We start from the raw sequence: 15,891 nt of genomic DNA on the forward strand, positions 1-15,891 counted from the left end.
TACTTTACTCTTTCATCAATATTTTTCGCACTTTATAATTTAACTACTGTCGTTTGGAAGACTTAACTCAGTTCAAAATTTATAGTTAAACCAGATCGGGATACCGTTGGAGGGAAAACGTGCTTCTGGCCGCACATGGTGTCTGGACCCCTCCACCATCCTCCATACCTGTAAATCCCTCTTCCGCCCTATCCTCTGCTAAGCCCATCCCACCTGGATGGCCGCCCCTCCTACCTTCTACAAATCCCTTCAAATCCTGGAGCGCCATGCGCTCCGCCTCGCCTATCGCATCCGCCTCCCCTCGCCTCCCCTCCCCCACACGGATCCTGTGTGACCTAATCCGGTTCCCACACCTCCTCCTTTTCCTCGAACGGATACGGATCCTTTACACCTCCCACAAACTTGATCCCCCTCATATGCTTGTCTCTCCCATCCTTTTCCACCCCTATCCCCTACCGCGCCTGTACTCCCATACCTCACACGCTCTCCATCTCTCCACACTCCATACCCTTGCCTAAGGTGGCTTCCGCCAACTCCCCCTCCCTGATGATGCCCTCATCCCCTTCATCTACCCCTCCTACCAACTTAGATCCTCCCCTTCCTCTGCCTGTGTTTTTCCTCCAGGGCACCCTCTCTCCCTTCTCTCTTCCTCCCTCCGTCCCCTCCCCACGGGGTTCCACAACCCCCATACCCTCTCCCCTCCCCTCCCTTCTCCTCTCCAATTGGCATCAATCAACACCCTCCCCCTCTCCCTCCTACCCGCACCTCTTCCCTTTGGCAGGTCCCCGGCTTTGTGCGTGAAAAGTACATGTTCGTGCGCTAGAGATCGTCGCCAGTGCTCGTGTGTGTCTCCGCGTCAGTGCTTCAGTGTCTCTCCGTTTGTGCTCCTCCGTTCACGTGTGTAAACCCGTTCTTCTCCGTTGTGTTAGTGCTGAACGTTTTTTTTAATTCAAACAGTGCGCCCATGAACGGCTTCATTTATTTTACTATGTCTGTCTCCCGTTTTTTGTCCACCATATTCGTTTGTTTTCCTGCCTTTCTGTTTCCTTTATGTGTTCATTGTGGCCGAAGAGCGGTATACATAGGCCGCTGCCTACCTTTCTTGTAAATGTGTTAAAATAACAATAAAGAAAAAAAGAAAATGTGCGGCAATCTAAAGATGAAATAAGTTTTTATAGTACACTTTAATATAAGAAAAAGATGTACCTTGAAGGAATTATCCGAATGGATCAATGGATATGATGCACATCTACATACATAGAAATGATTAAAATTTCAGAAAAAATTTTTATGAAGTATTCAAGAGATTGAACTTAAAATATCGAGCAAATTAATAACGCTTTGGTTCACCTCTGGCGCTTTTGCAAGCAGTTATTGCCTTAGCACTGAAAGATAGAGTTTTTGGACATGCTATTGAGGAATATCGTGCCGAATTCTATCCAATTGTCGAGCTGGATCAGTAAAATCCAGAGCCCATTGGAGGATCCTGCACAAAATGCTCCAGACATTCTGAATTGGAGAGAGGTCCAGCAATCTTGCTTGCCATGCTAGGGTTTGGCAAACACGAAGACAGGCAGTAGGAACTCTCGCCATGTGCAGGATGGCATTATCTTGCTGAAATGTAAGCCAAGGGTGACTTGCCACGAAGGGAAATAAACAGGACGTAGGATATCATCGACGTACCTTGCATGACAGCCAAAGGGTTCCCGCCATGACGTGAAATGGCACCCCAGGCCATGAATCCGGGTGAATGTCAGGTTGGTATACCACCGCTGTCTGGGTGCAGGTCTTCAGTGGCCATCGGGGCTCAGTTCGATGGGACACTCATCACTGGAGACAGTTTACTCCAGTAAGATTCCAGGTGAATGTACCCGACACCACTGCAAACGGGCTTGCGGTATACAGAGGTCAAGGTAGTCAGCGCAAAGGACGTCGTGAGATATGCCCCGTTTCTGTGAGTGCCTGTTAACGGTCCTTGTGCGCACTGAAGCTCCAGCTGTACGTCGGATCGATGATAATGATGAATCTGGGGCTCGTAGTGCACCTCGGTCCTCACGTTCTGTCTTCTCTGTAGGTCGACCACTTCCTACTTAACGCTCAGTTTGGTCGTGGTTCACCGATGCCTGTCAATCGTCTGACAGTATAGTCGCTCCTATTCAAATGTCGAGGGGTTCGCCGACTACCCCGACCGGCTTCTTTGGGCCCAACTGCACTTCCTCTTTCAAATGCTGTGTAGATGTTCACAGTTTTGCATTTTCCGTCGGTACCTGTATGAATATCAGTTTGTGAGAAATGTGCATAACATTTTCGTGGTGGGTCTGTTTTTATTTATATATTTATTTATTTTTTAAGTGGATCTGTTTATGAACACATTGCTGCTCATATAATCCTATTCATGAGATTTAGCTCTGTTTGCATTTCTTTTATATCCATTAATGTCTCTCGATGTCTAACTAACGTTTCAGACGCAAAAATAAGTTGCATAGGACTAGGATTAGGAACACACACTGTTCTTGCGGCGAGTGCTATCTGAAGAGATGGCCAGATTTCTCGCCGCTTGGGGCGCGTCTGTTAATCCAGCTGTCGGATGGCAACAGCTTTCAAGTTGTGAGTGCCGCAACTGTATGTTTCAGACTGTGCTGTAAATCTATCAGTGCGTTTGGTTTCAGACAACCATCAACTGATATTCACAATGAGGTTTGTGTGTGATTCTCAAAGACGGTGCGCCTACACGTCGGCGCTTATGCAACCCGCTGGACATTCCTATTATGTTGGTGGGCTAAGTGCCCGCTACAGCAATGTGGGCCACTGTTTCTGGTGTGGTGTGTGTTAATATGATGTGTATTTCCATTTTCCGTATAACTGAACTCAAATCACGATATACTTCGAAACTGAAACATAATGAAATGTAACCAAGGTTTTTAAGGTACTTGATCGGAACTAGAGAAGAGAAGGATATCTGCCACCGCCGGAGGTCATCCTCACCCATCTGCCAACAACATCATTATCATCATCATCATCCACATTTGATAAATGCTGTTGGATAAACGGCTCTTGCAGACTTCTCCACGGATATGGTTTTCTAATATATTCATCCATATTGCTCCTGTACGCTTTCTGATATCGATAAAAACAAATCCTCCTCTTCTGTAATGTCGTTTCAGAAAAGCTACCAGTTTTCGTATGATTAGTTTTTCTTTTTCGGGCATTTAAATGTGTATCACCCTGAATATGGAAAAATAAATATACGAAACTGGTAGAATTTAGTGAAGGACATTGTGGCAAAGAAAAACTTTGCTTACTGTAAATAATAACTGTCATGTGCAAGTAACAAGTCGATAATTTTTCTAATGTTGTCTGCCTGCTCTTTGCTTATCTCCTGCAAGTGAGGCAATTCCTTGGTCTACCGACCAACCATTCGCTTTTAATTTGTCTAGCCTTCTTTATTTTATTTTAATTGCAATGATAATTATTTCTTTCCTCAAATACCGTCCCTCATTCATTTGTTTGTTTACCTGTCTCTCGAAATTCTAAATTTTTTGTACTAAAAGACGATGTCTCTGAATCATACATCAGGACTGTTAATGCACACCGACCGTTCACTTACTGTTTCTCACAGGTCGGACACCACGAAGCTGTTGAGATAAGGAATCTAACACATTTCGGCTGGAAAGGGTTACATTAGCCACGCGAGTAAATGAGAAGAATAAGACGCAGCTATGACTCAGCCAGATCTACAGCTTCCTATGAAATGTCTTGTCTATGATCATCATCATCGTCAACAACACCATCATCATTATCATGTAGCATTGGACATCTACTGCCGAATTAACTTCGCCTCTACAATTTCCCATGCATTAGAGCCTTCAGTTGTGTGTATTTCCACTGAAGCACTAAAGAAACTGTGTATAGGCATGCGTATTCAAATGCACAGGTATGTAAACAGGCAGAATACGACTCTTCAGTCAGCGACGCCTATACAAGATAACACGTGTCTGGCGCAATTGTAGATCGGTTACTGCTACTACAATTGAACGTTATCAAGATTTAACTGAGTTTGAATGTAGTGTTGTAGTTGGCGCACAAGCGATGGGACACAGCGTCTCCGAGGTAGCGACGCAATGGGGATTTTCCCATACGACCATTTCACGAGTGTACCGTAAATATCAGGAATCCGGTAAAACATCAAATCTCCGAGACCGTAGCGGCCGGAAAAAAATCCTGCAAGAACGGGACCAACGACGACTGAAGAGAATCGTTGAACGTGGCAGAAGTGCAACTGTTTCGCAAATATCTGCAGATTTCAATGCTGGGCCATCAATAAGTGTCAGCGGGCGAACCATTCAACGAAATATCATCGATATGGGCTTTCGGAGCCGAAGGCCGACTAGTATACGCTTGATGACTGCACGACACAGAGCTTTACGCCTCGCCTGGGCCCGTCAGCATCGACATTGGACTGTTGATGACTGGAAACATGTTGACTGGTCGCACGAATCTAGTTTCAAGTTCTAGCGAGCGGATGGATATGTACGGCTATGGAGATAACCTCATGAATCCATGAACCTGTATGTCAGCAGGGGAATGTTCGAACTGTGGAGGCTCTGTAATGGTGTGGGCGTGTGCAGATGAAGTGATATGGGACCCCTGATACGTCAAGCTACGACTCTGACAGGTGACACGTACGTAAGCCTCCTCTCTGATCACCTGCAGAATTTCATGTCCATTGTGTATTCCGACGGACTTGGGAAATTCCAGTAGGACAATGCGACATCCCACACGTCCAGAATTGCTACAGAGTGGCTCCAGGAACAGTCTTCTGAGTTTAAGCACTTCCGCTGGCCACCAAAGTCCCCAGACATGAACATTATTGAGGCTATCTGGGATGCGTTCCAGTGTGTTGTTCAGAAGAGACCTCCACCCCCTCCTACCCTTACGGATTTATGGACAGCCCTGCAGCATTCGTGGTGTCAGTTCCCTCGAGCACTAATTCAGACATTAGTCGAGCCCATGCCGCGTCGTGTGACGGTACTTCTGCGAACTCACGGGGGCTCAAAAATGGCTCAAATGGCTCTGAGCACTATGGGATTTAACATCTGAGGTCATCAGTCTCCTAGAACTTAGAACTAATTAAACCTAACTAACCTAAGGACATCACACACATCCATGCCCGAGGCAGGACTCGAACCTGCGAAGTTGCAACGACTCGTTGAAAATTAGAACCGGCAGTGCTACTAAATTGCGGGCATCGTGATTGCTGCGCTTCATCCATTGTTCCGAGTAGCCCCAGCCATTTTATTTTGGAGTGAGATCAGGTGATCCAGCAGACCAGTCGAAGTGCGACAGGACTCCTGAGTGTTCTTCAGCCTAGGAACCAGCGCTTGCAGCCAAGTGCATAGGCTTTTGTCAAACTGAACGACACAGGGTACTCTCTTCATAATGATGCAGAAGAAAAAGCAGAAATAGGTCACTGGGAACGATGAAATAAGTCTTGAAATTCACGTGTTCGGTAACCTGAATGAGCAGGCCAAAATAATGGTACGAAAAAATATCCCTAAAACGTCAAAGGTTCAGCTCTGACGTCAACAGCATAGACTCCATGTTAAATGCCTCATTGCGTTGATAGTGCAACTTTTGAAAAGAGGCAAAATCGCGACTCGTAATACCCCTGTATCCTCCACCAGTCTGATACTGTGCAGTTTCTGGGTTTTTTCGCCCAGGGAACATGTGAAGCTTTATGTACCGCTGAGAGCACTAGCCTTTCGCCAGGTACCTCGCTCAAAATAAGCATTGTATGCAGTTCGCATCGCATTATTCGGACGGTAAGTGGTTGAGATGGACTTGGATTCATTGACAGCTGCAATTCGTGTGGGTTTAATAGCGATGGTCAATGATAGTGCGTGACACTAACTTTCCATCCTTGTCATTTAGGATCTTTTTAAGACCACTGTTCTGAAACCATGTGGCCGACGCATAATACAAGATTCCTTGTAGACTGGTTGAACAGTACGCATTGAAATACCAACAAACCAGGAAATTTCGCCCAGGGTGCGATGATCGGCACGTCGAAACATACCTCGATTCTGTCATTCTGTCCTTCGCTTCCCACCTTACTGCGCGATTCGTTAAAGGTGACTATCACGTGACCGGCGTATACAGGAATTGGACAGAAATATGGAACCTCAATACGTTGCAAGTGTGTCAGTAGCGGTCACTATTGAGTTCTGTGTGGTTATCAGTGCATTATGTCGGAGGAAAGTGAATTCGAAAAAGGCAAATAGTTTTCCTTTTATTGATGTACGTCTTATATCCTCCTTTCAAGACACTGTCGATTCCGTTCAGCTGCTCTTCCAAGTCCTTTGCTGTCTCAGGGAGTTACAATGTCGTCAGCAAACTCCAAGTTTTTATTTCTTCTCCGTGGATTTTAATTGCTACTACAAATTTTTCTTTTGTTTCCTTTACCGCTTTCTCAATATACAGAATGGATAACATCGGAGATATGGTACAACCCTGTCTCACTCCCTTCTCAACCACTGCTTCCCTTTCATGCCCTCCACCCTTACCCTGCCATCTGGTTTCTGTACAATTCTAAATAGTCTTTCGCTCCCTGTATTTTACACCTGCCACGCTCAGAATCTGAAAGAGAGTATTCCAGTCAACACTGTCAAAAGCTTTCTCTAGGTCTACAATTGCCAGACATGTAGGTTTGTCTGTCTTTAATCTATCTTCTAAGGTAAGTCGAAGGTTCAGTATTGCCTCGCATGTTCTAGCGTTTGTACGGAATCTGAACTAATCTTTGCCGAGGTCGGCTTCTACCAGATTTTCTATTCGTCTGTAAGGAATTCGCGTTAGTATTTTGCATCCGTGACTTATTAAACTGAAAGTTCTGTGATTTCCACACCTGTCAACACTTGCTTTCTTTGGGATTGGAATTCTTAGATTCTTCTTGAATTCAGAAGGTATCTCGCCTGTTTCATACGTCTTGCTCACCAGATGGAAGAGTTCTACATCTACCTACATTTATACTCTGCAAGCCACCCAACGGTGTGTGGCGGAGGGCACTTTACCTGACACTGTCATTACCTCCCTTTCCTATTCCAGTCGAGTATGATTCGCGGAAAGAACGACTGCCTCCGTGCGCGCTTGAATCTCTCTAATTTTACATTCGTGATCTCCTCGGGAGGTATAAGAAGGGGGAAGCAATATATTCGATACCTCATCCAGAAACGCACCCTCTCGAAACCTGGACAGCAAACTACATCTACATCTACATGATTACTCTGCAATTCACATTTAAGTGCTTGGCAGAGGGTTTATCGAAACACAATCATACTATCTCTCTACCATTCCACTCCTTAAACAGCGCGCGGGAAAAACGAACACCTAAACCTTTCTGTTCGAGCTCAGATTTCTCGTATTTTATTTTGATGATCATTCCTACCTATGTAGGTTGGGCTCAACAAAATATTTTCGCATTCGGAGGAGAAAGTTGGTGTCTGAAATTTCGTAAAAAGATCTCGCCGCGACGAAAAGCGTCTTTGCTGTAATGACTTCCATCCCAATTCGCGTATCATATCTGCCACACTCTCTCCCCTATTACGTGATAATACAAAAAATGAGCTCCCATTTTTTGCACTCTTTCGATGTCCTCCGTCATTCCCACCTGGTAAGGATCCCACACCGCGCAGCAATATTCTAACAGAGGACGAACGAGTGTAGTGTAAGCTGTCTCTTTAGTGGACTTGTTGCATCTTCTAAGTGTCCTGCCAATGAAACGCAACCTTTGGCTCGCCTTCCCCACAATATTATCTATGTGGTCTTTCCAACTGAAGTTGATCGTAATTTTAACACCCAGGTACTTAGTTGAATTGACAGCCTTGAGAATTGTACTATTTATCGAGTAATCGAATTTCAACGGATTTCTTTTGGAACTCAAGTGGATCACCTCACACTTTTCGTTATTTAGCGTCAACTGCCACCTGCCACACCATACAGCAATATTTTCTAACTCGCTTTGCAGCTGATACTGGTCTTCGGATGACCTTACTAGACGGTAAATTACAGCATCATCTGCGAACAACCTAAGAGAACTGCTCAGATTGTCACCCAGGTCATTTATATAGATCAAGAAGAGCAGAGGTCCCAGGACGCTTCCCTGGGGAACACCTGATATCACTTCAGTGTTACTCGATGACTTGCCGTCTATTACTACGAACTCCGACCTTCCCGACAGGAAATCACGAATCGAGTCGCACAACTGAGACGATACCCCATAGGACCGCAGCTTGATTAGAAGTCGCTTGTGGGGAACGTTGTCAAAAGCTTTCCGGAAATCTAGAAATACGGTATCAACTTGAAATCCCCTGTCGATAGCGGTCATTACTTCATGCGAATAAAGAACTAGCTGCGTTGCACAAGAGCGATCTTTTCTGAAATCATGCTGATTACGTATCAATAGATCGTTTCCTTCGAGGTGATTCATAATGTTTGAATACAGTATATGCTCCAAAACCCTACTGCAAACCGACGTCAATGATATAGGTCTGTAGTTAGATGGATTACTCCTACTACCCTTCTTAAACACTGGTGCGACCTGCACAACTTTCCATTCTGTAGGTACAGATCTATCGGTGAGCGAGCGGTTGTATATGAGTGCTAAGTAGGGAGCCATTGTATCAGCGTAACTGAAAGGAACCTAATCGGTGTACAATCTGGACCTGAAGACTTGCCCGTATCAAGCGATTTGAGTTGCTTCGCAACCCCTAAGGTACGTACTTCTAAGAAACTCATGCTAGCAGCTGCTCGTGTTTCAAATTCTGGAATATTCCATTCGTCTTCCTTGGTGAAGGAATTTCGGAAAACTGCGTTCAATAACTCCGCTTTAACGGCACAGTCGTCGGTAACAGTACCATCGGCTCTGCGCAGCGAAGGTATTGACTGCGTCTTGCCGCTTGTGTACTTTACATACGACCAGAATTTCTTCGGATTTTCTACCAAATTTCGAGACAATGTTTCGTTGTGAAACCTATTAAAGGCATCTCGCATTGAAGTCCTTGCCAAATTTCGCGCGTCTGTAAATTTTAGCCAATCTTCGGGATTTCGCGTTCTTCTGAACTTCGCATGCTTTTTCCGTTGTCTCTGCAACAGCATTCGGACCTGTTTTGTGTACCACGGGGGATCCGTTCCATCTCTTACCAATATATGAGGTATGAATCTCTCAATTGCTGCTGCTACTGTATCTTTGAATTTGAGCCACATCTCGTCTACATTTGCATAGTCAGTTCGGAAGGAATGGAGATTGTCTCTTAGGAAGGTTTCTAGTGACACTTTATCCGCTTTTTTAAATAAAATTATTTTGCGTTTGTTTCTGGTGGATTTGGAAGAAACGGTATTGAGCCTAGCTACAACGACCTTGTGATCACTAATCCCTGTATCAATCATGATTCTCTCTATCAGCTCTGGATTGTTTGTGGCTAAGAGGTCAAGTATGTTTTTGCAACCATTTACAATTCGCGTGGGTTCGTGGACTAACTGCTCGAAATAATTTTCGGAGAAAGCATTTAGGACAATCTCGGAAGATGTTTTCTGCCTACCACCTGTTATGAACAAGTATTTTTGCCAACATATCGAGGGAAGGTTGAAGTCCCCACCAACTATAGCCGTATGAGTGGGGTATTTATTTGTTACGAGACTCAAATTTTCTCTGAACTGTTCCGCAACTATATCATCGGAGTCTGGGGGTCGGTAGAAGGAGCCAATTATTAACTTAGTTCGGCTGTTAAGTATAACCTTCATCTATACCAATTCGCAAAGAGTATCTACTTCTACTTCACTACAAGATAAACCACTACTGACAGACACAAACACTCCACCACAAATTCTGCCTAATCTGTCTTTCCTGAACACCGTCTGAGACTTCGCAAAAATTTCTGCAGAACTCATTTCAGGCTTTAGCCAGCTTTCTGTACCTATAACGATTTCAGCTTCTGTGCTTTCTATTAGCGCTTGAAGCTCAGGGACTTTCCCAGCACAACTACAACAATTTACAACCACAATTCCGACTGTTCCTTGATCCAAGCACGTCCTGTATTTACCATGCACCCTTTGAGATTGCAGCCCACCCCGTACTCTCCCGAGGCCTTCTAACCTAAAAAACCGCTCATTCCACGCCACACAGCCTCCGCTGCCCGTGTAGCCGCCAGCTGAGTGTAGTGAACTCCTGATCTGTTCAGCGGAACCCTAAACCCCACCACCCTATGGCGCAAGTCAAGGAATCTGCAGCCAACACGGTCGCAAAACCGTCTGAGCCTCTGATCAGACCCTCCACCCGGCTCTGCACCAAAGGTCTGCAGTCGGTTCTGTCGACGATGCTGCAGATGGTGAGCTCTGCCTTCATCTCGTAAGCAAGGCCGGCAGCATTCACCAGATCAGATAGCCGCTGGAATCCAGAGAGAATTTCCTCAGATCCAAAGCGACACACGTCATTAGTGCCGACATGTGCTACCACCTGCAGCTGGCTGCACCCTGTGCTCTTCAAGGCATCCGGAAGGACCCTTTCCACATCAGGAATGACTCCTCCTGGAATGCCCACAGAGTCCACACTGGATTTCTTCCCCTCCTTAGCCGCCATATCCCTAAGGGGCCCCATTACGCGCCTAACATTGGAGCTCCCAACTACCAATAAGCCCACCCTCTGCGATTGCCCGGACCTTGAAGGCTGAGAATGATCTTCTGAAACAGGGCAGGCAGCTGCATCTGGCTCAGCCAGAGACAGTGCCTGAAACCTGTTTGTCAGACGCACCGGGGAGGCTTTCTGATCAGCGTCCGGGGACGTCTTTCGCTGCCTGCCACGCCTTGGAACGACCTCCCAATCAACCACAGGCGAGGGCTCAGCCCCACAGCGGGCAGCAACAGGGGCAACCACAGCGGCAGACCGGTCTGGGAACAGACGGGACGAGGTTGACATCCCCGTGATACCCAAGTCCGGCTCCCCACAGTGGTGCCCATTGGCAACAGCCTCCAGCTGCGCGACCGAAGTCAGCGCCGCTTGCAGCTGTGGGCGAAGAGATGCCAACTCAGCCCTCATCCGAGCACAGCAATCGCAGTCCCTGTCCATTCTAATCGATGTTGAACAACAGTTAATGAAACACGAGTCTGTGCCTAGATAACGCAAGCGAAACACGCAAAGAATGTATTAACTAACCTGTACAAATGCCTAACGACTGCGCTACAATCTGCCTGAATTTACGATTACAGTAACTAAAACTCGAAATTACACCTCCTATACGAAACTCACATGCAATTTAAGTAAGAATCTACGAAGTAAACACTAAAGCGCGATGCTACAACTCTCAAATACTAAAATACGCCCGAAATTTATGAATTAAACAATGCAAGTACCAAAAACACGCAAATAAATTAAGAATTAAACTATGTAACAAATAAGTAAGCTAGGGGTATACGACTTGCTGCTTCAGCTGCTTATCCAATGGCGGTAGGGAGCACACTGCGATGCAGAGCGCCTCTCTTGCAGAGTCTGCCATTCGAGTTTGCTAAACATCTCCGTAACGCTGTCACGCTTACCAAATAACCCTGTGACGAAACGCGCCGCTCTTCTTTGGATTTCCTCTATCTCCTCCGTCAACCCGACCTGGTACGGATCCCACACTGATGTGTAATACATAAGTATAGGTCGAACTAGTGTTTTGTAAGCCATCTCCTTTGTTGATGGACAACATTTTGTAAGGACTCTCCCAATGAATCTCAACCTGGCACCCGCCTTACTAACAATTAATTTTACATGATCATTCCACTTCCTAGACAACAGAACGCAGGATGTCATTCTCAGTGGAGAGAAGTCTTCCGAAGTAAGAGTGATTTCAGGTGTGCCGCAGGGGAGTGTCATAGGACCGTTGCTATTCACAATATACATAAATGACCTGGTGGACGACATCGGAAGTTCACTGAGGCTTTTTGCAGATGATGCTGTGGTGTATCGAGAGGTTGTAACAATGGAAAATTGTACTGAAATGCAGGAGGATCTGCAGCGAATTGACGCATGGTGCAGGGAATGGCAATTGAATCTCAATGTAGACAAGTGTAATGTGCTGCGATTACATAGAAAGATAGATCCCTTATCATTTAGCTACAAAATAGCAGGTCAGCAACTGGAAGTAGTTAATTCCGTATTTATCTTGGAGTACGCATTAGGAGTGATTTAAAATGGAATGATCATATAAAGTTGATCGTCTGTAAAGCAGGTGCCAGACTGAGGTTCATTGGAAGAATCCTAAGGAAATGCAATCCGAAAACAAAGGAAGTAGGTTACAGTACGCTTGTTCGCCCACTGCTTGAATTCTGCTCACCAGTGTGGGATCCGTAACAGATAGGGTTGATAGAAGTAATAGAGAAGATCCAACGGAGAGCAGTGGGCTTTGTTACAGGATCATTTAGTAATTGCGAGAGCGTTACGAAGATCATAGATAAACTCCAGTGGAAGACTCTGCAGAAGAGACGCTCAGTAGCTCGGGTATGGGCTTTTGTTAAAGTTTCGAGAACATACCTTCACCGAAGAGTCAAGCAGTATATTGCTCCCTCCCACGTATATCTCGCGAAGAGACCATGAGGATAAAATCAGAGAGATTAGAGCCCACACAGAAGCATACCGACAATCCTTTTTTCCACGAACAATACGAGACTGGAATAGAAGGGAGAACTGATAGAGGTACTCAGGGTACCCTCCGCCACACACCGTCAGGTGGCTTGTGGAGTTGGATGAAGATGTAGAAATCATTCCGTACGCATACTCCCATGGCTGGCTCTCCCAAGGCTACCAGTAGATCTAATGGAATGTTATCTACTCCCGGGCCCTTGTTTCGACTTAGGTCAAATTCTTCGCGCAGTATCGTATCTCCCCCGAACGTATGAACTGTAAATGTCCAGCTTCCTCTGCCACTCTGACAACATTTGGGCTGTCCATGCCGTTCGACCGACAGAGACCGGGTGTTCACTTCGTCCGCCCCGCTGTTTGTTCCCAGACGTCATCCCGCGGGTGCTGAAGACGGGCTGCAACGACTGCACGGAGCGCCAGCGGCACAACGCGACGCGCGTCATCTGCTTCCTGATCAAGTCGCGCCCGCGCGACTGGGCGCGCCTGGTGGCGCACTACGACGATCACGGCGTCTACCGCAAGAAGTACCAGCACCTGCTGGAGGAGGCGCGCTGCATCCCCAGGGAGGACATCCCGGCCGCGCTGGGACACGCGGGGCGCTAGCGCGGCCCGGCCGCTCCGGACTTCTTGCCGCGCGCAGCCGCCTAGTTCTCACTACTCTACTGTGCGTCATGGCAACACTGTACTGTTACACGTTAGAAGATACCACACTAAGAAGCACTTGTCTTTATTTCCAATGGAGTTACAGGCGTTGGACAGACGCTCTGAACACCCATGTGATACACAGCCTAGAGCACCTGTGACAACAAAAACAGCCTACTCATACCTCATGATTGTAGTGTGTAAACTGTTAATGGTGTTCAATGAATTTTACTGCTCCCCCCTAAGACACTGTGTGATTTATTCATAGACATTAATTGAGGCTAAACGGCCATTACTTGTTTTTGCAATGAGAGAGCGTTATCGTACTGGAATATTCCAGTCATCTTCTGAAAACCATAGGACTTATCTGCGGGCCACAATATTATTGCTAAAACTATTGGCCGTCACGGTCACAGAACTCTGCCCCTTTAGGGGGAGGAGGAGGCTGTTAAATATAAATTGTTTTTCGTTTTAGTCCTAATATTGTCCACCAATGCAATAGGGGTCTGTAAACTACCAAGGTGGTTACCCTGAAAATAGTCCTATGCGAGGCACCAGCAGTCTGCATTTCACTTGCAAGCGTTTCCAGTTCTCCGTAGCTGAAAGAAAACTCTCACTTGATACTGCGAGGTAGCGAGGTATCAGCTACTGGAATCACGTAACCAAGAAATGCTTAAAAAAATCCATATATTCGAATTTTCTTTGTATCACAGTCACAAAACAATAACATTTTAGGTACCGGTGACTTACTTTCTTTCCCCAGCACCTGGCACACAGTTCAGACCAAAAATCTTATTCGAAGTTCTGTTAAATACACACTCTGTTTGTATTACACACAGGTCGGGTTAGTGAAAGATAGTTCAGCTCGCCTAAAATTGGAAAGTGTAATGTTTCCACTTGCAAAGCGTATTCAGAATGTGGATGGCGTACAAAAGCGAGCTAAGCTGGAACGGATGAGACAAACTCCTGTCTAATGTTCATACGAAGGTTCAATGGTGTACAGTATGAATCAAGTACGACCATAGCAACTTGACCCGTTCGAGCCTAGTGGGTAGGACTGTAGCTACCATCGTATGTGAACACACGCAAACTCCCTCACCGACTACGACTCACTGATACCGAATGCTATAATGGCGTTGCTTGTATGCCCTTGGTACGGAGGGCAAACGAAACCATTCTCTTTCTGACCATCAGCGCACCCTACTATGTGCTTGTAAAGCACCTTCCTTGTCGCATTAAATTTGTAATAACTCTCCCAACCTACTGTTTGTGCGATAAACAATTATTTAAAGGACATACCATTCAAATTCTGTTTGCTTCAGTAAATATTGCTTTTACGATTTTTAAATAGAACTTCAAGAAGTCATAGTCCTCCGATCTGTGCTTTCTGTCCTCGCTGTACTATTAAATAAAGTATCAATGCCCGTAAAATTTGGTATCATTTTAAAACCAAAACAAGGTGCTGTAATATCTAGACCCTCACTTACATCTAAAGAGTAGATAGTCTGCTACGTTTACCATATTCTAGGCCAAAATTGGCAATAATTTTAAAAACTTGTAAAATATAGAACATAACGCTACGGAAACTTTCATACCATGTCTTTGTACTAAATCACATTTATTATTAAAATGTCAACACAGTACCTTCAAATTTCAGTGGGTGTAACATTTCTTAAAAACATCTATAATTTGCAAAATATTTATCTTAACTCCACAGAAACGTTCACACAATGTTTCTGTACTAAAATACAAACACTATCAAAAATTTAATCTTCTCTCTTCAAACTTCACAAGATTTGTAAAACTTCTATTTCTGCGCAAATTATTGATCTTGTGAGGTGCAGGGCACTTTTTCAAAGGAATTTGAAGTTAACCAAGGATTGTGACAGGGTGATGTGCTCTCCACTATTCTGTTTAATGTTGTCTTGGAGAATGTAATGCGAAAGACTCAAAGTGGAAACCCTGGGGGAACACTGTTTAATAAAGTGACGCAGAATCTTCCATATGCAAATGATATTGATTTGTTATCCAGGAGGTAACAGGACCTGGAAGAAAAGCTTGAAAAATTAGAAAAATTTGGATCTGAGATGTGGCTTACAATCTGTCAAAGACCAAGTATATGTTAACGTCTAGGAAAAGGTATAGTGAAGGAGAAAGAAGCATGGCTTTGAATGGGAAAGAATTTGAACGCTGTGAGAGCTTTAAGTATCTTGGGTCACTGGTAACTGAGAATAAAGATATGAAAGAAGAAATACATGGAGGGATTACAGCTGGTAACATAAGCTACTTCGCACTGATTAAGTACTTAAACGAAGAAGCCTTATTAGGAATCTGAAGCTGACAGAGTATCGTACACTAGTGAGACCTGTGCTGGGTGTATGGCAGGAGATTGGACAGTGACGCTAAATGATGACGAGTTGTTGCAGAGATGGGAAAGGAAGATACTTAGGAAAATCTTCGGGCCAGTGTATGATAGGGGTTTTTGGCGAATCAGAAATAATAAGAAGATCAGAGAGTTGTGCAACAAACTAGATTTCATGGCAGAAATAAAGAGTAAAAGATTACGTCAGTTGGGACAT

The 15,891-nt window shown here is 45.1% G+C and overlaps 1 protein-coding gene across 1 annotated transcript in view; it reads left to right on the plus strand.

Moving 5' to 3' along the window:
- The window catches only part of LOC126272041 (ejaculatory bulb-specific protein 3-like), a 95,406-nt gene extending 80,438 nt beyond the window's left edge, over positions 1 to 14,968 (plus strand). Inside the window, exon 2 of the mRNA XM_049974555.1 lies at positions 13,038 to 14,968. Coding sequence (XP_049830512.1) covers positions 13,038 to 13,273 — 236 coding nt within the window. The 3' untranslated portion in view covers positions 13,274 to 14,968. The remainder of the gene's footprint in view (positions 1 to 13,037) is intronic.
- The last annotated feature ends 923 nt before the right edge of the window (positions 14,969 to 15,891 follow it).

Source organism: Schistocerca gregaria, chromosome 5 (genome assembly GCF_023897955.1).
Source record: "Schistocerca gregaria isolate iqSchGreg1 chromosome 5, iqSchGreg1.2, whole genome shotgun sequence".
In the NCBI taxonomy this organism is placed as follows: Eukaryota; Metazoa; Arthropoda; class Insecta; order Orthoptera; family Acrididae; genus Schistocerca; species Schistocerca gregaria.